This window comes from Malaclemys terrapin, chromosome 16, assembly GCF_027887155.1.
Source record: "Malaclemys terrapin pileata isolate rMalTer1 chromosome 16, rMalTer1.hap1, whole genome shotgun sequence".
Taxonomy (NCBI): Eukaryota; Metazoa; Chordata; order Testudines; family Emydidae; genus Malaclemys; species Malaclemys terrapin.
Window position 1 is genome coordinate 10710143 of NC_071520.1, and position 23306 is coordinate 10733448.

At 48.4% G+C, this 23306-nt stretch overlaps 1 protein-coding gene across 1 annotated transcript; it reads right to left on the reverse strand.

The window, feature by feature from the left end:
* Positions 1-279: 279 nt before the first annotated feature.
* Positions 280-21338, reverse strand: LOC128824513 (paxillin-like). Its single transcript, XM_054006096.1, is given in 10 exon segments — positions 280-4053; positions 6341-6419; positions 6421-6487; positions 7196-7277; positions 8660-8833; positions 9169-9339; positions 13856-13991; positions 14720-14921; positions 15116-15255; positions 20739-21338. Coding segments are annotated over 10 exon segments (1431 nt in total). The 5' UTR covers positions 20852-21338; the 3' UTR covers positions 280-3786.
* Between the last annotated feature and the right edge of the window lie 1968 nt (positions 21339-23306).

A 23306-nucleotide genomic window follows, 5' to 3' on the forward strand; every position in this document is an offset into this window, starting at 1 on the left:
TTGCATGGCCCTAGGGTGTGGCAACGCCAGCGTATCGTGCTGAGAAGGATGAAGTGAGTGTGTCAGGATTCACGTCTGCTTATTGCACAAGTGACAGTTTCAGTTTTACATCTCTGCCCTGTCCAGGCTAAGGCCGAAACCGTACTAATAAACACCCCCCTCCTCAGCTCTTGCCAGTGTGGCCTTTGGTTTCTCCATCATGGAAGGCAAGAGGAGCTACAGACGATGGATGCTTTGAACCATTTCCACAAGCCTAGAAATGACTGGAACCAAGTCAAGTGAAAATAATGGTAAAATTTTATTAGCATAATCACAGGGATTTTAAACGGAAAAAAGCAGAGTTAGAAGTTTACAAGGGAAACCAAATGAAGTAACTGTCGACCCAGAGGGAAATCCCCCCAAGCTATTTGGGGCGTGATTTGATTGAGACCCACCTTGGCTGATAGCTCTTTGATTGCACTGCCAGAGTTCATCAGATGAGGAGATCATTGTAAACAGAGAACTGAGGCCTTTCAAGACAACATTATAGTAACCCTAACACAAAACCTTTCAAAGAAACAGGGGTGTATCTAGAGCTTAACTTGCCTCTGAATGGGCAGCTGCCAGGCCTCTGCATGCAGTCTTGTAGCTCCTCAGAGGCTGTGTACTGTACACACCTGCCTCCTGTGTCCAGTTTAAGCCTGAATTACCCATCTCAGCCTTCCAAAAGCACATTCTCGCCTAACCCCTCTCCCCAACCACTCCTTCGACACGTCCCACTACCTGCAACAGTGCAGTAGTACAACTTGCTGGTCTGCACTTTAGCACCATCAGTATCTGTGAAGTATGCTTGCTAATCACCCAGGGCAATCTTAACACATCCCTTTCCCCAGTTTGCTCTGTACAGCATTTCAAATGTTCCAGTCTAAACTGTACTTGAATTTAGGAAATTTAAAATGGGTATTTCTGACCCTCCTACTGGCAGCAGCCATCTTGAGGGAAAGTAACATTTGGAGGCAGCAATGAGCATAGGACCCATCCCCAAACCAGTTTAAATCCCAATTGATCAGGAAAGCTCTCAACATTTTGCTAAGGGAGTACTGGTCATGGAGACTACTAAACCATTATTAAAAGGGGATGAAACGGTTTTGCTCTGACACTGGGATACTGTAACAAGATTTTCCCCTTTTACAGCACCTTCCCTCCAAGGGTCTCAAAGCCCTTCAGAAATATCCGTGAATTAAGCCTCAACACCCCAGTGAGGTAGGTTAAGTATTATCCCCATTTTACAGATAAGGAAACTGAGGCACAGAAGGCTATAAACTCCCTCAGTATCACACAGAAATGCAGTGGCAGAGACACTCCCAGTCCTGTGCACTGGACACAGGACCGTTCTCCCAACCAGCGGGGTCAGAACAAGTGTCAGTTTCAGCAGGAAGCTCAGAAATCCCAATTTTAAGTAAAACTAATTTCAACTCCAAAATGACCATTTAGACAGTTTCTTGCCTTGGGAACCTCCCAAAAGCTGTGCTCTGCCCAGCTGGAGTAGCTTTTTGTTTTACCACTTGTTCCACAAAACCCTGTTTTCACAACCACAGACTGAGGCTCATTTGTATGGGAAACCAGTGAAAAACAGTTCCACTTATTCAAGGGGGGTAGTGAAGCATCGAGCTAAGGTTATTTAAAATAGTAAGCTAGGATCCCTCTGTTAAAGTGAGGGTTTGTTTCTTACACAGTTAATCCCAGAACTCCCTATGCCTTTTCCATTTTGAGCGTTTTGTAGCCACCCCAATGTGCCATGCCCTAATAACCAAAGATCTAGAATCTTCTAGAGTCATATTTTAAAACCCTCTTCTCACTGCACCTCTTTCACCATTAGTGTAGAACACTGTAGGGTTGTTTCTAACACAATCCTTTGTCCTTCTACAGCACCCTCCTTCTGAAGATCTGAAAGTGCCTTTGACAAATACGAACTAAACCTCAAAATCCTACAAGGCGGGAATATTGCCCCATTTTGCAGATGAGGCACAGAGTGGCTAAGTGACTGGCCTACGGTTACACAGCAAGTCTGTGGCAGAATCAAGCACAGATTCCAGATCTCCTGACTCCCAGCCCTTTTTTTCAGCCCCAGGACCATCCTTCCCACCTAAGGGGAGAACTCCCCTTCCCGAGTTAACCCTCTGCTCTCATTTCTGATGGTTGAAGAGGAATAAAACTATGAGGGTGGACTTTGGGTTCTCCATCTCTGCATCATGTGGCACTGAATTAAGACTCACTTTTTGTTACCCTGGAAGTCGGGCTTTGGAGAAAGCAGGTAAGTCAAATACAGCAGTTAACAGGTTACAAAATAAACTTTCCAGGTGATCTGAGATAATTAAAAGAGCTATTCACAGCTCACCTGCTTGTGCTAGAAAACAATACCAGTCACATTCCCTTCCCCTGCAAAACCCAGAGCCCTCCCAACCCCCAATAAAAAGAAAATACTTCATGTTAATAGTTTGTTAGACCCAAGCATTGAGGTTACAGATGCAGTAACCAGCACAACTGGTACACCTGCCTAGAACAGCACAGTGTGAGAAATAAAAGTAGCTTTCTTACAATCACTTCAAAACCAATTTCTGTAGAAGAGGATTAAAAGTTAGTTCTGAACTCAAACCTCAGTGTAGAAATCCACAGTTTTTATCAAAGCATATAGTATTCAGTTCCATAGCAAAACTCCAAGGGTCACCAGACCTCGGGGACTTGTTAGACCAGTAACAGTCAATATCAAAGGTTATTGCTCTAGAGAGTCTCAGTAGAACAAGAGTAAGGAACAGGACAGTATCAAAGAAGAGGGACTGCCGGCCTGATTAGCAAAGAGCAGAGAAGAAGATGAATAAGGAATACGAAGTCTACAGCTTTACTTTGTCCTTGCTTTTTAAAAAAAGACCTAGAGAGATTTTTCAGGCCCTTCCCTTAGTAAAATGCAGGCCAGACACACAGCATAAGCCACATTCGCTCAGAGGGGAGGGCTGGGCCCTCAAATTTGTCTGCATTTTCTTTTAAAATTAATTGGTGCCAGTTTCCTCCTCTCCGAGGAGCAACAGAATTAGGACCATTTGCCCTACCCACTCCTGGGGAGTTGGGGGAGTCCAGCACAAAATGGGACACTCCATTCAGAAGGGGGAGAGAATCACAAGCTAGAAAAACAGAGTAGCCCCCTACTTCCCCTTTCTAAAAAATAAGTGGCATCAATTCCCTGCAGTGTTACTGAACTGGAAAGACTCCACTGCAGGGTCTTTACAGCTTCTGGGGCTGCTGCTGTAATCGTAGTAAATCCCGTGTGCCCCAGGACTCGACCATGCACAGCCCGGGCAATGCAGAGGTCAGAGCATGGCCCTTGCTGTGCAGCAGCAGAGCTACTGCTTGGGTCACACAGCACTTAACTGCCCCAGCGAGAGAGAAGTGTCACCAAAGCCAAGGACGTTTGGCTTGGAAGTGTCACATGTTGGCTCAGGGAGAGCTGACTCAAGGCTTTATCCAGCCCTCTCCTTGAGAAAGGCATCTCCTCGCTAGCGCTTCAGGCTCCTCTCGGCTGTCAACAATCATACAACACTTTAATGATGGGGCTCAGCATCTCCCCACTGAAACACAGCATGGGCATTTCCAGTTTAATGGTCCATCTCGTCTTTCTGGAGCAGCACTTAGCACCCCCCTTCCCCGTCTCCCCCCTCCCCCGGCAAGGTTTCTAAATCACAGTAATGCTCAGAGAGACTCGGCTGCCTAGTGAGGTGGCAGAAAGATGCTCCGTTCCCAGCTAGGATGCGTCTAGCAGAAGAGTTTGAGGAAGCAGTTCTGACAGTAGGGCTTGTCATTCTGTTCCTTGAAGGTTCCTTTGTTGAGCTGCTTGAGGCAGAAGGCACAGACAAAGTGTTCTGGGTGAAATTTCTTGGCCATGGCGGTGATGCAGCGTCCCGTGATGGGCTTCTGGCAGCCGGAACACAGCGAGCCGCGGCGTTCGTGATAATGCACCTCACAGTAGGGCTGCCCATCGTGCTCAAAGAAGCTGCCGTTGATGAACGGCGTGAAACATTCCTGCAGGAGGTGGAAGCAAAAGGAACAGATTGATATGGCAAGCTGGGGACACAGGCAACTCCACAATCCAGGCCTTCGCCTGCCATGCCCCTAGCTGCCTCCTGCAGGAAGTGGGCAGGGTGAATCCTCTTCATCCAGCAGAAAGGGGCTGCAGAAGTACTGCTGCAAAGATGATGGGTGCCCAGCAGACACAGGGTTACTGAGCGTAAGCAGGGCAGATGCAGCAACTGGGAGGGAAAATAAAGCCCTCAACTATACTTCATGTCCCTTTACTCCAGGCTGGCTTTATTAACACAAAGAAAATCCAAACCCAAGAGCCAAACTACTGAGAACACTTGGTAAGCAACACCAGAGCCTCTCCTGCTTCCAGTAAGCTGGGAGGGAAGAGAACACCCCCATCCACAGAGACAGCTGCCACCACAACAGCTTTTATAGCCCACCCACCCCAGCTCACCCAGGTGATAGGCAGGGAAGAATTCCTTATGCTCCAGGGCAGCAGGAGCACCTTTTACCTTGTCACAATGGGCTGGTTTTCATTTCTTGAGCTGTATCTGCCCTGCTTACGCTCATATCAGTGAAAAAGAAGGTGACTGCCAGTAGGGGTTTTTTTAAGTTACCCATTTAGAATGCCAGATATTATGCATATTCCCTGGGACAGCACCCTCCTTCTTGACTCATCCCAAACTATACACATACGAGAGTCACTTCACCACTGAAATACAGTGGCAGGCAGAAGGTGACAGCCACTGGAGAGATGTGGAGGGGAAGAAATTTTGGGCAAGGACCCTGGGGGACAAGTCCATACCCTTACAAAAGCGATACTGGGTCTTTAATGTCTAGGAAGAGAAGCCGTTAGAGACCAGTTTTTTAAGAGGCACCCATCTCTCTATAATGGTTATCACTGTCTAAGCCCCACGCAGGTATTAATGGCTGTACCTTCACTACAGTCATGGGAAGTTAGGAGGAATTCCCCCCCCCCCATTTTACAGGTGGGGAAACTGAGGTATAGAGCAATTAAGGGACTTGCCCAGGGTCACACGGGTCAGGAGCAAAGTCAAGATGTCCTGAGTCCTAGTTTTGTACTTGAACGTCCAGCCCATCCTTCCTCCCTAGGGACACACACACACACACACACACACACACACACACACACACTACCGCAAGTGCACGCATGGTTGGACATCTACTTAGTCACAGGCAGATGCAAACTGAGCCCTGCGTGCAGGCATCCAGCAGGGTGCAGCCACAGTAAGTGCATATCCAGGCATGTTCTCACACAGTGAACTGCAAGGAACTCCAGTTGCCTGCAGCATTGAAAGGCAGCAGGCTCCTGGGAGCCTGACGCTGAGACTACTAAGCCATCCACCTCCATTCGAAAACAAACACTGGGAATTGGCCTGACTAACAACAGAAAGACAGAATCTGCCCAAAAGTTGCTGCCCCCACTAACAGGCAGCAGCAGGAAGGATGCCCAGCAACATCTCCTGAGCAGAAGAGCCTGAACCCAGGTCCAGGCAGGGACGGAGCTGGTCAGCTGCTCACAAGAGACTGCCAGAATTTCTATTCACAGGGGCCTTCTGAGTGATGGAGAGTTTCAAACGGACAGCTTCAGCCAACTCCTTTCACGCGGGCTGCTCTGCAGCAGAGGAAAGCAGACTAGTGGTCTGAGCACAGGATTTGAAACAGGAACTTATGGGTTCTGAGCCCCATTTTGAACTCCGCCTTTCTGCCTGTCTCGGTAACACGTGGCTGATATTAATCTTTACACTGCTCCTGGGAGATGGGTAAATATTTGGAAGGCTCTTTGAAGAGGTGCTAAGTATTTATTCTGCAGCATTACAGTTCATTATCCAGCTGCATATTCAGTTTACAGCTATTTCATTAGTTTCTAAGTTGATCCAAATAGGTCAGTCTCATTAAGTTGACATTTCCAGAGTGAGCACACGAGGAAGCTCTTCAAATCAGGGTGCTGAGGCGAAGAGCTTAGAAAGCTTAGCTCACTATTCCTAAGAAACCACTGGAAAAATTCTGTGCTTATCAGTGAACTGCTGCAGAAGCCCATAACTGTGGCTATGGGGCAGGGGAGGGAATTAAGCCCCTAGAGAATTGAATGGAAACAGGCAGAGAAGCAAGAGGGTGCGTGGTCACTATCACACTATGTAGTTTGTGGGGCTGGCTGTCCTGTGCTGGCACAGACCCCTTGTTCTGATTGAGGGAACCACCAGACACCCACCTAGGGGACTTGGGAGAGGGGTCAGGTGCCAGGGGGGAGCACAGGCTCTCTTACCTGACAGACAAAGCACTCAGGGTGCCACAGGGTATTCAAGGCAGAGATGTAATTTTCCAGGATGGCCCGGGCGCAGCCCACACTTGGGAGCGAACATGTCGAAGTAATCCTTGCGGCAATAGGCTTTGCCATCCTTCTCATGAAACCCTGCCAAGGACACAAGGGAAAAACAGAGCCAGACAGCATCAGCTTGTGACCTTCCTTCATGGGAATACCCAGCCAGACTCCATGGGGCAAACAGGGTGGCTGGGATCCCCAGTCACAGACCAGAGGTATCCCTTATTCTGCTAAAGGAGGAGCACATGCTACACCTCCTTAGTCTCCATGTGGAAATAGCAATCACTGTTAGCTCCCCATCCACTAAGTAACACCACAGTCCCTCTCTACCCCCACACCCCCCGTTTTCTACATCACTTGCTCTAGGACAGTAGTCCCCACACTTTTCATGTCGTGCCCCCCCTTAACCCTGTCCATGCCCCACTCCCCGAAGCTGTGGTCGGGAGCGGGGCCGTGACTCCTGGGGGGAGGTGTGGACAGGCTAAGGGGGGGCGAGGATGGGGCTGGAGCCCGGGTCGGGAATGGAGTTGCAGCCGGAGCTGCTGTCAGGTTCAGAGCCGCAGCCAGGCCAAGCGCCAGAGGACAGGGCCACAGCTAGGAGCAGAGCGGGGCTGAGTGGCACTTCCTCTCCACCCCCTACGGGGGCTAGACCGGGCCCTGCGCTCCCCCCAAACGTGCCCCACAGTTTGGGGACCACTGCTCTATGGAAAGGACCCATCACAGCCCCTTATGTTGCCTCCACCCCCATCCCTTACTTGCTTCACCAGAGTGGCTTCTCTCTGCAAAAACCAATAGTACCTTCAGGTCCAAAGAAAGCACCACACTGCACACAAAAGAAGTGTTCTGGGTGCCATGTCCTGTCCAGGGCTGTCACCACTTTCTGTTTGGGAGAAACCACAATCAGTGAGCGCAGCAAACATCAACTGTGCTTAAAGAGCTGAGCCAAGCCCCCTCCTTGGGGATTCAATCCCCCCCACTCCCCTTTACCCTAACAAGGCCAGACACACCACTCCTTTCCTCTAGACCCGGGGGAGAAGGGGACACAGTCTCATGCAGTACTCTGAAACTCAGCAGGAATGCCTCCTATGTAGATAAATCTCTGATTATTTTCATGTGACTTTGCGTTGTGCCTCTTCATGTGGCCTTGTGATGGGTCTACCCACGTGTGACCTGTGTTTTCATGGGATTGTGTGTCAAGGCCTCATTTAGAAACTTTGCATTGCTCTTGTATAATGTTATAGCCCCTAAGGATAGAATAAGATAGAAGAAAAATTTCTTTTTGCTAGCAGTAGAACAAGAGCTCCCCTCCCTCCCCCCCAACTCTTAATCAATTGCCCTGTTGAATGAATGAGGTGTGGATGAGCAAGGCATGGAAGGCAGCACCTCCAGACAGCCTCAACTGTTGGAGAGGGGCTGGGAGCCAGACCCAGGAACAATAAAACGTGTCAAGTGGGCTCATTAAAGACAAGCAGACATACCAAGGGCCTCGGGGGTTAGAAGCAAGCATCTTCTTTTGGAAACACCCTCTTTGCAGCATTGGGACAACACTCAAAAGAAAGCAGCACAAAGGACCAATGGACACAGACACAGAGTTTGAATCTGGTATAGATTTGAATAAGAGGAAAGCTGCTATAAAAGTGAGGTGTCTTGCAAAGGACCCCGGGTCTCGTCTTGTCAACATGGGAGCATCGATCTGGATCGGCAGAAGCCCAGCTCCACCCCCTCCCCCATCTAACTCACCTGGCCAGTGAACTTAAGGGGAGCAACTAATTGGTAACAACAAGATGGAGTGTGAGTGTAAGTGTAATATATTATAGGCATATGATACAGTGTTAATAAATACATGTATTACTAATAAATATGGCGTTTTGTCTTATTCCCCCTGAAAAGATCCTGTGCAGTACTTTAAGTACAACACCTACCATGGTATCCCACTGGGGAAAATCAGGAGATCCTTACGGCAGTGAAGATAGCTAGATCCTAATACTGAGTTCAGTAGAGTTGCAATGGGGCAAATTTAGTTCAGTAGAACCTGCCCTCTCATTGCAGGACCCTACAGCAGATGGAGGGAGATAGCTGCACTGGGTCCAATTATTTCCCCTACAGCACTAGGGTGAAGGACGAATAGGGATCCCAAAACTACAAGAGAAGAGTTATTGGGGTAGATGGATGTGCGCTTTTCTACTCGACAGTACGGCACCAGACTCCCCCGTGCATGGCCAAGGGAGACTCCTACTGACACGCGCTGGCTCAGGGACTCACGTCGAGGATGGGCCCATTGCAGTAGTAGCAGCGAGGGGAGAAGAGATTATGATAGTCCTTCTCACAGTAGGGCTGACCATCACGTTCAAAAAAGTTGGGTGACCCGATTTCTTCCTGGCAGTGGGTGCAAACGAAGTGCTCTGGGTGCCAGGTTTTCCCCATGGCTGTGACAACCTATAGGGAAGATGGAGCAGTTATGGGGGACGACTCTACTTCTTTGTTGTGGCAACTCACGTGACAACACACCAGGTAGAGTTTGGCACTAACTACACGTTCTACTACTCAAGTGAGCCCTGGACTGGGGTAGCATGAAAACTGAATTACCTATCATCTCAGGAGAGGGCAGTCCCTCAAGGGCAGGGTAGAGGTCACTGGAGGAGCTTACAGCGTACCTGGCCAGTGGATAAATAGAGTACTTCAGTTTTTTCAGCATCGCCAGTCCCTTCAGCCTCATGATACAGCCCTCCCAGTTACTCCTTGCTGTAGCCAAGATGCTGCCTTAGACTCACCTGTCCAGCAATTGGTTTCTTGCAGGCTCCACAAACACCTTTGGCAACGGTAGCTACTCCCAGTTTGTTCAGGTCAGACTGGAGGCTTCCCAACATACTGTCCAACTGGCTGCCAGGTTTTGGGGGTGCAGACGGAGGGGAGCTGCCCCCAGCTTTCCCCTGGGCCATGAACTGCAAAGAAAAAACCCAGAGACTGTAAGGCAAGCCCTGTTCAGCTCCTCAGGGATTTCTGCAGTCTCTGAACTTAAGAACAGCCATACTGGGTCAGACCAAAGGTCCATCTAGTCCAGTATCCTGTCTTTCGACTCAGTTTGAAAAAGAAAACTATCAGATATGATAGAGGTCTATAAAATCACAAATGGTGTGGAAAAAGCGAATAAAGCTGTGTTTTTACCCTTTTACATAGCACACGAACCAGGTACCCCTTAATGAAATTAAGTCAGCTGGTTTAACACACACATAAGGAAGTACTTCTTCACACAACACACAGTCAACCTGTGGAACTTGTTGCCAGGGAATGTTGTGAGGGCCAAAAGCATAACTGGGTTCAAAACAGAGTTAGATAACTTCATGGAGGATAGGTCCATCAATGGCTATTAGCCAAAATGGTCAGGGATGCAACCCCATGCTCTGGATGTCTCTAAACTTCTGACTGCTAGGAGTTGGGACTGGATGACAGTGGATGGATCACTCAATAAATTGCCATGTTCTGTTCACTCCCTCTGAAGCATTTGGCACCAGCCACTGTAGGAAGACAGGATACCAGACTAGACGAGCCATTGATCTAACCCAGTATGGCCATTCTCATAATGGAAATAAAGAGAAATAGATATGGAGATGTTTATGCAGTCTCGACACCACTGGAGTAGCTGTAAGTTTCAGATACGCAGCCCTCCCCCCCCCCCCCCCCCATCAGCTTCCCATTCCCCTAAGTTCCCTGTGCGGCAGCCGCCGAGCAGGTTATCAATTGCCGGCAGTTCAGCTGTCCCTCCCCCCACTGCCGTGTGCTGCTCCTGCCCTCTGCCTTGGAGCTGCTCCTTGGAGCCTCCTGCTTGCTGTGTGCAGGGGGGTGGGAGCTGATGTCAGGGTGTCCCCCTCCCCCGGCTCCTGTCCCCCACCACCACAGAGCGGGCGGGGGGGAGGGAGAGGACCTAGGGAGCTTGCTGGCAGCAGCTGCTGTCTCAACTTGCTGATCTGCTTAAAAAGGCAGAATACTTAGAATGGGGTCAGCGTACATAAAAGGGCAACGTGCGTCTCTCTCACACACATGGTGTTTGTGTGTGTGTGTGTGAGAGACAGACAGACAGACTCCCCCCTTTGGAAAGTGGAGAGTGCGCTGTGGTCCAGCGGGATAGCGTGGGTTCATCATCACGTTCAGTTTCCGCAGGGAATGTTTGCGGCCACTGCCATGCCTCTATTGTGTCTCCTCCTTCCATTTGTGCTGCCTTGAAAAGTGTGAGGCTACATTAACAACAATGTGTTAACCCTTGTTGGCTTAGCCGAGTGCTAGATCATCATTTAGCAGCAAGGCATTCCCTGGGAAATATCCCACCCTCTTACTCCACACCTCAACCAAGCTTCACCATCATTGCTGTGTACAGTATTAAATTGTTTGTTTAAAACTTATACTGTGTGTGTGTACACACACACACACACACACACACACACACACACACACACACACACACACAGTGTCTTTTGTCTGGTGAAAAAAAATTCCCTAGAACTTAATGTAAATGGGGAGAGATTAATTCTTATGAGGAAATTGGATTAGTTTAACATCATTTCGCTTAAAGTAACATTTTTCAGGAACACAACTGCAACTTTAAGCAAGGAGTTACTGTATTTATGAAACCAAAATTATTTAAAAAACAAAAGCAAACTGTCCCTAACCCTTGCTGTCGAGGGTAACTTCGGCAACCCAAATGCACAGTCCAAATTTTCTGGTTTGCTCCCTGGGCTCAGCCACCAATACAGCTAGGAAACAAGCAAGGGGGACAAGAGTATTCTGAGACTAACGGCCCAGCCAAACACCACCCATCCTGCCAGGCAGCTTTTACTAGTGCTCTGATCTTTAGTCTCCCAGCCTTTCCAATGACTGTAAGACAGTCGAGCCCCCAGGCTTACAGACTCCCGACCCCAAGTGTCTCTTCTGGAGAAGAGACACAAAAGGCTGGAAAGCTGAAGTCCTTAGGCTGCAGGAGGACGTTTCTCAGCCATCAAGAGTCCGCTTGTGTATACCTGTGCTTAGTGCCAGTAGCCACAATGAGATTTTATTTGCTAAACATTGACAATGTCATGAACATATGGCTGCTGAACAGGTTATCTTGCAGCTTCTAAGTCACCTGTCTCTGGCTTGAATAATAGACTTGGGACTATCAAAGAGGGAATTCTTTTCTACCCTAACTGCACAGTTGAATAAACTGTCAATTTTCAACATACAGAAGGTGAATATGCTCTGGACTAGAGATGTTATCGTTTAATATATTATTGATGTGAGAACAAAAGGTGAACAGCCAAGTGACAAAATCTGCAGGTGATGCAAGATTAAGTTAGTCAAGACTAGAGAAGACTCTGAGGAACTTCATAAGATCCTAACAAAACTAGGTGATTGGGCCACATGATAGCCGATTAAATTCATTGCAACAAATGCAAAATAATGTAAATTATTCCTTCCAAATTTAAAGTCCTCACACCCATTTCTGGTTTCTAAATTAACTGTAAACACTTAAGAGAAACAGGCAGCTCAATGAAAGCCTTTGCTCCATACATAGAATGACAGAATATCAGGGTTGGAAGGGACCTCAAGAGGTCATTTAGTCCAACCCCCTGCTCAAAGCAGGACCAATCCCCAGACAGATTTTTATCCCAGATGCCTAAATGGCCCCCCCTCAAGGATTGAACTCACAACCCTGGATTTAGCAGGCCAGTGCTCAAACCACTGAACTATCCGTCCCCCCCATAGCAGCAGTCAAAAAAGCAAATGATGTTAGGGTGCACAAGGAATGAAAACACTGAAAATCTAATGTCAAATCCATGGTACCCTCTCCCCCATTCTGGAATATTTTCTTGAGCTCTGGTTGCTCATCTAAAAACAAATACAGTGGGAACAGAGGGCATTCAGGTGACAAAAATGGTCAGAGGCCTGGAGAAGCTTTCATATGAAAACAGATTGAAAAGATTGGGACTTTACTGGATTAGGGGGGAAAAAAAGACTTAAGGGGGGATATGGTAGAAATACCCTCTTTATAACACTCATCATTTTGTGTAAGTCAGGCACTCCTACTTTACCCTCACTCATAATAGAAGAGAGATTCAATTCAAGTAAAATCCAAAATATTAAAAATCATAAAATGGAATATTTTAGTAATCTTGCTAAGATTGTGGCATAAATGATATCATGTGGCAATGAGTTCCACAGATTAGCTATGCATGGTAAGAAAAAGTATTATACATCTGAAAGGATGAGACCATCCAATGTTTGTGTGAGCATGTGTGATATCTATATTTATTTATATACAAATCTTATGTAAGGGATACAAACCCTCTCACTCCAGGTCATAAGGTAACCACTAACTGAGGAAGCAACTTCCCTCATGGGCAGGTTATTCCTTTTTTTTTTTCCTTCAACCTTCCTCTCAACCAGCTGGTACTAGCCAGTGAAATAGCTGGATCATTGGTCTGATCCAGTATGAAAATTCGGATGTTCCAGCAGATGTGTCGATGAAGCACTTCCCATCCTCCTGCCCCAAAAGGCTTAGACGTCAACCCCATTTTTACCTGAACCCAACTCTGGAAATTTCTTGCCCTATGAGATGAAATCTTTACTGCCCAAATCATCTGCCTGGAAGCCTCAAAAATCATCTCCCATCTTCCTGATTGGGAAAAATCAAGGGCAACAAAGGAGATATCCTCCAGAGCAGCAGAGGCTGGTCTTTGCCAGTAACTAGATGGGTTCCTCTTATTAAATTACAACCCACCAAAACAATGGACTCTACACTTAGAAGAACTCAGCTCCTATCTGTTGCCAACAAAGCATTTCACTTCACTGTGAATCACACACTGTCACACTCCTCCCTATCCCCCGCAAAAGATATCCCCACCGTACAAATTGGTGTTGCTGGGCAACATAGGTGCAGTGAATCATTATTTCAATGAAGTGTTTTCCTGAATCAGAACAAAAAAAGTGGGCACTACACCAGCTGGGATTTCCCCTCATGATGTTGACAGAGATAGGCATTGCCTTGATCCAGTGCTTGGCATGGGGAGAAACACCCCTGAATGCTAGCTAAGCACTTGGGACGACACAGCAGCAGTTACATCAGAAAATCCTTCCTGCTTCTAAGAGACTTCTGGACATTATGAGACCTGCACTTGGCATCAGCATATCCTATCTATTGCTCACCACTTCAGAAGATTAGCCTAGTCCCTTTGAATGCTACACTAGGGCAAACCCTGACAGATCTTAGTTTACAAGTCTCTGCATTATCCACACCAGATATAAGACTTCATCACACCAATCACACCTGCAGCAGCACTTTGACAGCACTAATACACCACCGAGAATTGACGGGTACAAGGAGTAACGGTTGCAGTGGGTGATCTGAGGAGAGGAGGTGGTCAGTAGAAATGGACGACAGACAAGTGAGTGGAGAACACAAGATCAGAAGTTATTACGGTTGGGCACCTTGAAGTCCGAGAGAGATGCCATCAGCTCATCCAGTTCTCTTGTGGCTGAAGAAGCAGATATGCGAGTCTGCTGCTGGCTGGAGGTGACCCGCTGTGGGCTGCTCACCTCACTCTGGTTCACAGTGATGGCAGGGCTGATAAAAAAACAAAACAAAACAAAACCACACACGTTACATTTGAACATGGTGGTGGTGAAAAATCCCAGGCTGACAGCCTCAGCTCTTGGGATTCTGTTTATTCCCAGGACAGGTACAGCAAGGAAAACAGCACAGCCAGATTCCCCACGCTTGGACCCCAAATACGCCTCAACAGGCCTTCCAGGAAATCCGCTTTTGTGGCACTTCCAACCCTTTGCTCTCGCTAGGAGACTGCCAAAGATGCCAATTAGTGCAGTTGTGATAGTTTGTGATATGAGCAACCATCCAGTAGGCACTAGACTGAGACCCACCCAATTTATTTGGTCAGATGGTGACAATTTTCAGTCAGCATAACTGGGTTCAAAACAGAATGAGATAAGTTCATGGAGGACAGGTCCATCTGGATTTGAACATGTATCCGCAAATGGTAAAGTGACCCATTATACGCTTATCTGTTTTTCCAACGTTAGCAGCTTCTGACTCAATGGCAGTTGCAGTAAATCTGAGCCCAAAAAAGAAGCAGACATGGCCACAATCTTCAACTTCCTCCTTGACCTTCCCCAGTTTGGAGAGAGCAAATCCCCTCATTACCAAGGAAACAGGAGGCCATCTGCCCAGCCATTACTGCACTCTAACTGCTGTCATTAAACTGTGTGGAGTCACTAACCCCTCTCTGCCCCAACGCCCCCGGCACCCAAGGGAACAGTAGCTGGGTCAGTACTCACACTGGACTTGGCACAGAGCTCTCCAGTTCATCCAAAAGGCTCTCCACACTGGGACGCACATCCTCAATCCCACGCCCTCCGTTCCGCTTTGGCTTGTCTTTTGTAGGGGGTGCTGCCTTCACCCCCAAAGAGCTAGTGCTCTCTGGGACAACATAGTGAGATCCAGTCCCACTGGGCAGGGAGGGGCTTCTGCTGGCTTCATCTTACAGGAAAAGAAACAGTCAATAGACCCTCACTTACAGTGGAAAGAGAGGCAGGTACAATATGGGGAGGGCAAAAAGGAGGCTGAACTGGGCAGGGGAGAAAAAGAGTTACAGGGAGATTTATACATGGAGGGAGGTGTGAGATCCAGGCATCAACATACCTAGCACTGACACATGGGTCATCACTTCCTACTTGTTGGGAAGCCAGTAGGAGGATTGTGCTGAACAGCGTTCAGTTCTAGGAGCAGTCGGTCCAGTTCTGACAGGTTGCTGCCCAATGAAGAGCTCATCATGGTGGGAGATGGTTCTGCAGACTTCGGCTTGTTGGGAAAACTGGGTTGAGAGGGAAAAGAGGAGTGTAAAACTGGAGTCACCCCCCTTTGGAGTGAAAGATAAAGCATGGTGGGGTCTGGGGAAAGCTTTGTAACAAGCGCCCCACAGGCACCTTGTCAGGAACCCAAGACATTTAACATACACACTAAAAATACAATCAATAAATGCACTCAGCATAGTATCGGCTGGTGCTCACTGTTGGAGCACATTAGCAACAAAGCAACTGATCAGCTGTGTCCTCACTCTGCAATAGCAGCAATGAGCAAAGATTTCTATGGCTGCACGTAGCACAGGGTTAAACTGCAGATCAGGGATATGCAGAAGAGAAGCAGAACCATTAGCTAGCATAGAAGAAAGTCATTTGTTTCCACTGACATCACAAAAGCAAGAAAGAAATTCCCTCCTTGAGGAAGAGGTGAAGCATGGCTGGTTTAGAGGAAGGGAAGGCAACTGAAGTACATTCCCCACCCAGCATTCTGCTGTCTAGCCCAGGGATGGGCAAACTTTTTGGGCCGAGGGCCACATCTGGGTGGGGAAGTTGTATGCAGGGCTGGGGCAGAGGGTCAGGGTGCAGGAGGGAGTGCCGTGTGTGGGAGGGGGTGCGGTGTGCAGAAAGCGGCTCAGGGCAAGATATTGGGGCAGAGGAAGGGTGCAGGGTGTATGAGGGGGCTCTAGGAAGGGGGTTGGGATGCCGGAGGGGTGCGGAGTGCAAAGGGGGCTCAGGGCAGAGGTGCAGGAGGGATGTGGACTGCGGAAGGGGGCTCAAGGCAGGGGTTGGGGTGCAGGTGGGGTGCAAGGTGCAGGCAGGGAGATTAGGGCAGGGAGTTGGGGGGCGGGGTGCAGGTGGGGTTTGGGCTCTGGCCCAGCGCCGCTTACCTAAAGTGGCTCCAGGGTGGCAGCGGTGCACACTGGGGCCACGTCAGGCTCCCTCCCTCCCTGCCTGTCCTGTCCCCGGCCCCATGCTGCTCCAGGAAGTGCTGCAGGGAGCGGGGGCGGAGGGCTTCGCATGTGCTGCCTTTGCCACCCCTCCAGGTACCTCCCCTGAAGCTCCCATTGGCCGCGGTTCCCCATTCCCGGCCAATGGGAGCCGTGGGGGGCGCTGCCTGGAGGCAAGGGCAATGCACAGAGCCCTCTGCCCCCCAGTCCGGGGGCCGCAGGGAAGTGGTGCCGACCGCTTCTGAGAACAGCGCGGGGCCCGCAGCGCCACCGGAGGCAGTCCTGCAGGCTGGATCCAAAGCCCTGAGGGGCCGGATCCAGCCTGCAGGCCGTAGTTTGTCCACCCCTGGTCTAGCCTCCTTAACTACTAAGTGATAAAACAGCATACAGCAGGGTACATGGTGACAGAAACCCACCAGCAAGGCATAAGGTCTCTCTTTAAGCCCCAATAAACTGCTACACAATCCTTTACCTTCTAGGGTGCTACTCCACTTAAACAATTTTTAATGACCATCATAACACCACATTAAATATGGACATTTAATGTCATTTTAATGTAGAACTGTGTGTGATTTTTTTTCCCCGATACTACTTATCCCTTACGGATATTCCACACCCCCACTCCCCATTTTCATACCAATACTTAGCACTTGTAGGGCTTTGCATCTTCAGAGTGCTGTAGACATTAATCTTTGCAACCACTCTGGGAGGGAAATAAGTTTACCACAGTTTATCAGATAGGAAAAATTGAGGCACAGAGAGAAGTGATTTCTTTAACTTGTTTTGTGACATTAGTTTCCAATCTGGATTAGAAATCAACACTTCCTGGCTGCCAGTCCTGTGACCGACAATCACACCCACTATCTATCTCCCTGCCATATCAGAATGGTATTGTTACAGGCTTTAGGACTCCACAAAGCCTACACTACAAATGACAACCCTGGAGTTCCAGAATATGACCAGTGGCTACCCCCATCTTGAATCTGAAGGTGAAGTCCCCCGATGTTGTAGTCCCAGTGTGCAATGTGTCAGCTTGATCCACGCAGCCAGGCTGCACCTCTTGATGGGACCTGCCAGCCATGCCCCGAGATTAACAAACAAGGGAAGCTGCAAACTGCTCCATTTTGTGCCATTTGCATGCAGTCCTCATGCCCCTGGCAACTGCCATTACTGCTTGAGTTGGGAAAGGTTTGGGCATCCATGTTTGGGTGTGTCTACACTGCAATGTAGACCAGGATGAGTAGAACTCAGGTTAACAGATCCTGGGTTTGTTCATCTAGGGCTTCAGCTCTTGTAACCTCAGGTTAGGAATGGCTGAACTCTGGGTGCCAACCTGGGGCTCCACTGTCTACACTGCATTACACAGGACTGAGTCCAGCCACCCAAATCCCAGACTTCCTAGCACCCTCCCAAAACGTGGCCACTCTAGCCCTTTGTTCATGATGCACTGTAGGAAAACTGGACTATCCACCAAAAATATCAGCCATAGGATTGTGGGATACTTTTGGCAGACTGCCAGAGCATGAGTCCAGTGGGGCTGCATCAACACAGCAAACCAACAGGGCTTGAACCCTGGGTCCCAGCTTGACTCAGGTTTGGACCTTTCAGCCCTGTAGGGCCCTGGGACCTTGGGTTAGTGCAATCTGTGTGTAGATGGAAGGGGATTACAGCTGAGCCCGAGTCTGAACCCTGGGTTTACATTGCTTACCCTTAGGGTATGTCTACACTGCAATAAAACACCCACGGCTGGACCATGTCAGCAGACTTGGGCTCGCTTGGCTATCAAACTGCAGTGCAGATGTTCAGGCTCAGGCTTAAGCCTGGGCTCTGGGGTCCTGGCCCAAGCGTCTACCCTGCAATTTTATAGCCCAAGGCCCACAAACCCCAGTCAGCTGACAAGGGACAGCTCAGGTGGTTTAGTGCAGCGTAGATGTACCTTTAATGGCTTTAACCAGAATGAGGACTGTCAGGCGGCTGCTGAACTAATTCAAGAACCAGCTTTCATTGTGATCAGCAGAAAGAACTGACGTGGTTAGAACTTGTCATGGATCAGGAAAAAGTCACAGCTGCAGCAACTTCAAAGGGACTGTGCAGTTTGGGGAGGCGGCTGGAAGCAGCTCTCAGGCTCCTAGAGCCGCAGAGGGAGTTCTATTAACTTGAGAAAGAAAGTAACAGCAGCAGAAATTGGAACACTGAAAAAGCCGTCTCCCTGTTCTTGCTACTTTTCCACAGTCGGCGAATATGAGAGTGCGGGCGGTATTTGTGGCCGAAAAGACATATCTAAATAGTTCTGACCTCTCTGAGCACGGAGACTTATAAATTTGCCATGAGCAGTCAGATTGTTCCTTCGTTCAAGGTCATTTTATAAGTCAAATCACTTCACATCCAGCCAGTTCACAAGTAACTGAATCATTTCTGTTGGTCGTTCCCTGGACGCAGCTTCTATCTCCCCTCTAACAAACTGCATCTAGGACGCTTAACATGGGATACAGGAGACTATCCTTTGCATTTTTATGGAGCTGTTCCTCCATAGAGTCAGAGCAGGCTCAGGTTTCCCGTACAGTAACTCCTCACTTAATGTTGTCCCAGTTAACGATGTTCGTCGTTACGTTGCTGATCTATTAGGGAACAGGCTCATTTCAAGTTGCGCAATGCTCCCTTATCACGTTGTTTGGCAGCCGCCTGCTTTGGCCACCGCTTGCAGGATTCCCTGGAAGAGCAGCTCCTCCTCTTGGGGATTAGAACCGGAGGGGCTGGCATCTCCCCATCAGCTCCCCTAAATTCCCTGTAAGGTACGAGACTCAGCAGCTGCCCAGCAGCAGTTCAGGTGCTCCCCCGCTGCTCCTGACCTTCCCTCTGCCTCGGAGCTGCTCTCGGGAGCTTCCTGCTTGCGGGGGGTGGGAGGGGAAGAGAAGAGGGTGCTGATGTCAGGATGTCCCCCTGCTCCTGCCACCCCCCCCCCCCGCTCCATACCCCCTCTCCACAAAGCAGAGGAGGGGGACAGGGCTCAGGGACAGAAAGGGGGGAGCTTGCTGGAAGCCAATGCTTCCTGTCTGACCTTCTTAAAAGGGCAGCATACTTGAAGTGGGGCCAGCGTACTTAGAGATGTGTGTTGCCCCTTTATCACTCATGCACACACCCCCAAGCACTTGTCAAAGTCAGCACCTGTGCAGCCGTGCCTGTGCTGTCAGGAGGAGGGAGTGGTGCGCTCTAGCTGGATAGCGTGGGTTCATCATCGTGTTCAGTTTTTGCAGGGAAGTGTTTGCAGCCACTGCCCTGCGACTATTGTGCTTCCTCCCTCCTGCCTCAGTCCATGCTGCCTTGTAGAGTGTGAGGCTATATTAACAACAGCTTGTTAACCCTTGAGGGCTCAGCCAAGTGCTAGTTTGTCATTTAGCAGCAAGACATTCCCTGGGAAATATCCCACCCTCTTACTCCACCACCTCAACCAAGCTTCACACTCATCCATTGTTGTGTACAATATTAAACTGTTTAAAATGGTTTAAAACTTATACTGCATATGTATATAATGTCTCTTGTCTGGCAAAAAAAATTTCCTCCTAACCCCTCCCCCCCACATTTATATTAATTCTTATGGGGAAATTGGCTTCACTTAACATTGTTTTGCATAAAGTCGCATTTTTCAGGAACATAACTACAACATTAAGTGAGGAGTTACTGTACAATTGGGAAAAACAAACACAGAAGGTTAAAAGCAACAGAGGGTCCTGTGGCACCTTTGAGACTAACAGAAGTATTGGGAGCATAAGCTTTCGTGGGTAAGAACCTCACTTCTTCAGATGCAAGTAGTGGAAATCTCCAGAGGCAGAGATTACTTCCATTACTTGCATCTGAAGAAGTGAGGTTCTTACCCACGAAAGCTTATGCTCCCAATACTTCTGTTAGTCTCAAAGGTGCCACAGGACCCTCTGTTGCTTTTTACAGATTCAGACTAACACGGCTACCCCTCTGATACTTGACAGAAGGTTAAGTGACTTATCCAAGATCAGACAAAGTCATGGGCAGAGTTGAAAACAAAAGCCATTTTTTTCTGATTCTCTGGTGCCCTATTCACTGGATCATGTTGCCTCCTACCCTGCCTATGGAGGGATTAAACCAGCTTTCCCATCTCAGTCATTTCCACAAGGCTAAATTAACAATGACCTCCATGAAAAAGGAGTTCTCAGAACTCTAGAGAGCCCGGAGCAGTAAAAACCAAAACAGGATGGGGTGGGGTCAGTATCTGTCTCCCTTCTAAAATCACACATCCACAGAGAATGTTCAGTGTTACACTCTCTCCTTCCTTCAGATCAGGCCCCAAGACCTCCCTGAGTAAACGCATTATAACAGTGTCCTCCTCCCTTACCTTGTTAGCCAACAGCATGTCCCTGATCTCAGTCAGATCCTCCTTGGTGAACCCAAAGCCCACATTCCCATGGATATGAGGCAACAGCCTGGGGGAAAGACAGCACCATTCAGTTTCACTCCTTCAGGGAACATACAGTCTTCCCCAGGAACAGAGTGTGGAATCACAGTATTTTACTCACTTTTCCAAAGCAGCGTTATTCTCCAGATGACCACGGATAGCCTTGCGCATCATGGTATTCTTCCCCATCAGCACAACAGCCTTCCCACGCAGGAACATGCGGATCGACTGCATCTGTTTGGATCCTACATTGTCTGCTCCCACAATGAAGCATTTTGGATAATCATCCAGGAGTTGCTACAGAAAGAACAAATTAGTTTTACAAAGCAACCGTCTCTTGTTTATGGTCCAGCACGCTCAGTCATATAGTGTTTTTCTTCATTTTCTTAAGGGTTTGTGGGTTTTCTTCTTTTGATCTGTATAGGTACAATTGTGTACTTTAGTGCACACGCTGCTTTGCGCTTCATCCGCTATCCATGCTTCACATGACTGAGTTTGCAGGTGATCGTCTTATGGACTTGGGTCGAGCGGATCTTGTTTTGGCTTCCCTCCATCAGTTTCGGGAAACTTCACAGTAAATATCACAGAATCCTGACGAAAGGATAGAGGGTTTTCAGAGAAGCGAAGGAAGATCTATCGATTTATCAATTAATGAAATATTCTGAGAACTTGGTGAGCAAGTGGTTTCAAACTATGTGCATCTATGATTTGTAGGCTATTAAAGCCTAGAATAGTTATTTTTTTCTTGAATATAGGCTAGATTTTCTCACTCTCTCAATGCCTGCCCAACGATTACCATTCTCTCTCTTTCACCTCTATAGCTTGTCGTCAGTGTGTATCCGCGGTGTTTTCCTCAAAATTAATTAGCGATCCTTGGTGAGACAGAAGATTGAGAAGCGAACGCTAAGAGAGAGAGGTGTCAGCTTTTCTTGCAGCATTTTTCTAGGCAATCTGCCCTAAGCATTCGGTGCATGGAAAGTGGCAGGCACCAGTCTCGTCCAGCAGAAGCCCCTAGCCCCACTACCCTGCTGCAGGGCAGAACCCCTGAGCTCCCCGCCAGTCTGGTAGGTGGAGAATGGGGGCAGAACTCCAGGAGCCGCACTAACCGTAGAAGAGCCCCATGCGGTTTGGCCAGCCGGGATAGCGCTTGCACACGTTTTCTTGACTCTGTTTTGCTGCGAGAGTTAACAGGGATGGAGTACGTCACAGGAAGCGGGTGGGTTTATGCAACGCAGCAGCAGCCAGGGAAAGCAGCGAGAGGATCCCAAGTAACCAGACTGAAAGAATTCTCGGTCTTTAAGCAGACTTGTGTGTGGAGTTCTTGCTTTGAATTATTACATTGGAGTCATTTGGGGGAGTGATTGTCACTTAAGCATTTCCTAGTTGTCCAAGTCTCCTTGATGGCATTTGGTCCCTGTCTGGGAGCTCCTCGTGGTGACGTAGAAAGCTGTGGCGGAGGTACAGCTCTCGTTTTTCCCAGCTCTTTGAGCTCTGGTCAAGTGAAAAACTTCTCTGCCTTTTGGCTAAGAGACCAGTAGACTTCCTCTGTTGGAGCCTGTCCTCTGAGTCCTGAGCCCACCGAATTGAACTCTGTCATGTGAGGGTCACCCATCCCCATTACCCAGCCCGCTTAATTATATACCCACAACTGCCTGTACTTTTTGTATGAGTGATGTACCCTCACTGCTTGCTGACTGTATCTTGATCTCACCCACCGTAACCCCCCCATCGGGGACATTGCACACTGTATATGTTAGGTGCTGTCCAATACCAAAATACTAGCATCCCCCTATACTCTGTATGTTACCCCCTGTCATAACTATAAAGGGAAGGGCAACAGCTCTCCTGTGTACAGTACTATAAAATCCCTCCTGGCCAGAGACTCCAAAATCCTTTTCCCTGTAAAGTTCAAAGTGGGGATACAGCCTTGACATGGTGGCAGAGCGGGGGGATTAATTTTAAACCCAAAAGCCAGTAAGATTTTTTTTTTTCCCCCTTCTAGCTGCTTGGAAAGCAGAGCTGAAGGTAGATGCATATCTGATCTCTCCTTGCCTGAAGGCGGAGGTGTTAAGTTTTTTTAACAAGAGCCTTTGTTAAGAGGAGGGTTCAATTAATGAGCAAACGACTGATAAAAGGAATTTACAAGCTGATTTTTTTTTCTTTTTACATCCTCGCGAGTAGCTAGTTAGAAAGTCTCTGTTAACTCAGCAGCAGCCTGAGCTAAGTGCATCCCAGTTTCAGTCAACTGCAGAGGGGTGTGACCCAGCACAAGAAAACAGGAAAATGACCAAAGAAGTAGCTAACAAATTGGAACTGACCAGACTAGAAGCAGAAGAAAATGAGAAAAAACATCAGAGACTGCTTCAAATTAAAAAACACCTCGAGAAAGAAGCCAAAGAGAGGCCCATGAAAGAGAAGAGAAAGCCAAAGAGGAGGCCCACAAGAGAGAGATGGAGCTGGAAAAAGCCGAAGAGGAGGCGAGAGAAAAAGAAAGGAAGCATGAACTGGAAGTAGCAAGGGCTAGGCCAGATGCAACAGCCACTCCTAACAACTCCTCTCCAGGTACCACTTCCCATCCCAGAAAATTCCCCACCTACAAGGCAGGCGATGATACTGAGGCCTTCTTAGAAAATTTTGAAAGGGCCTGCCTTGGATACAGCATCACTGCAGACCAGTACATGGTAGAGCT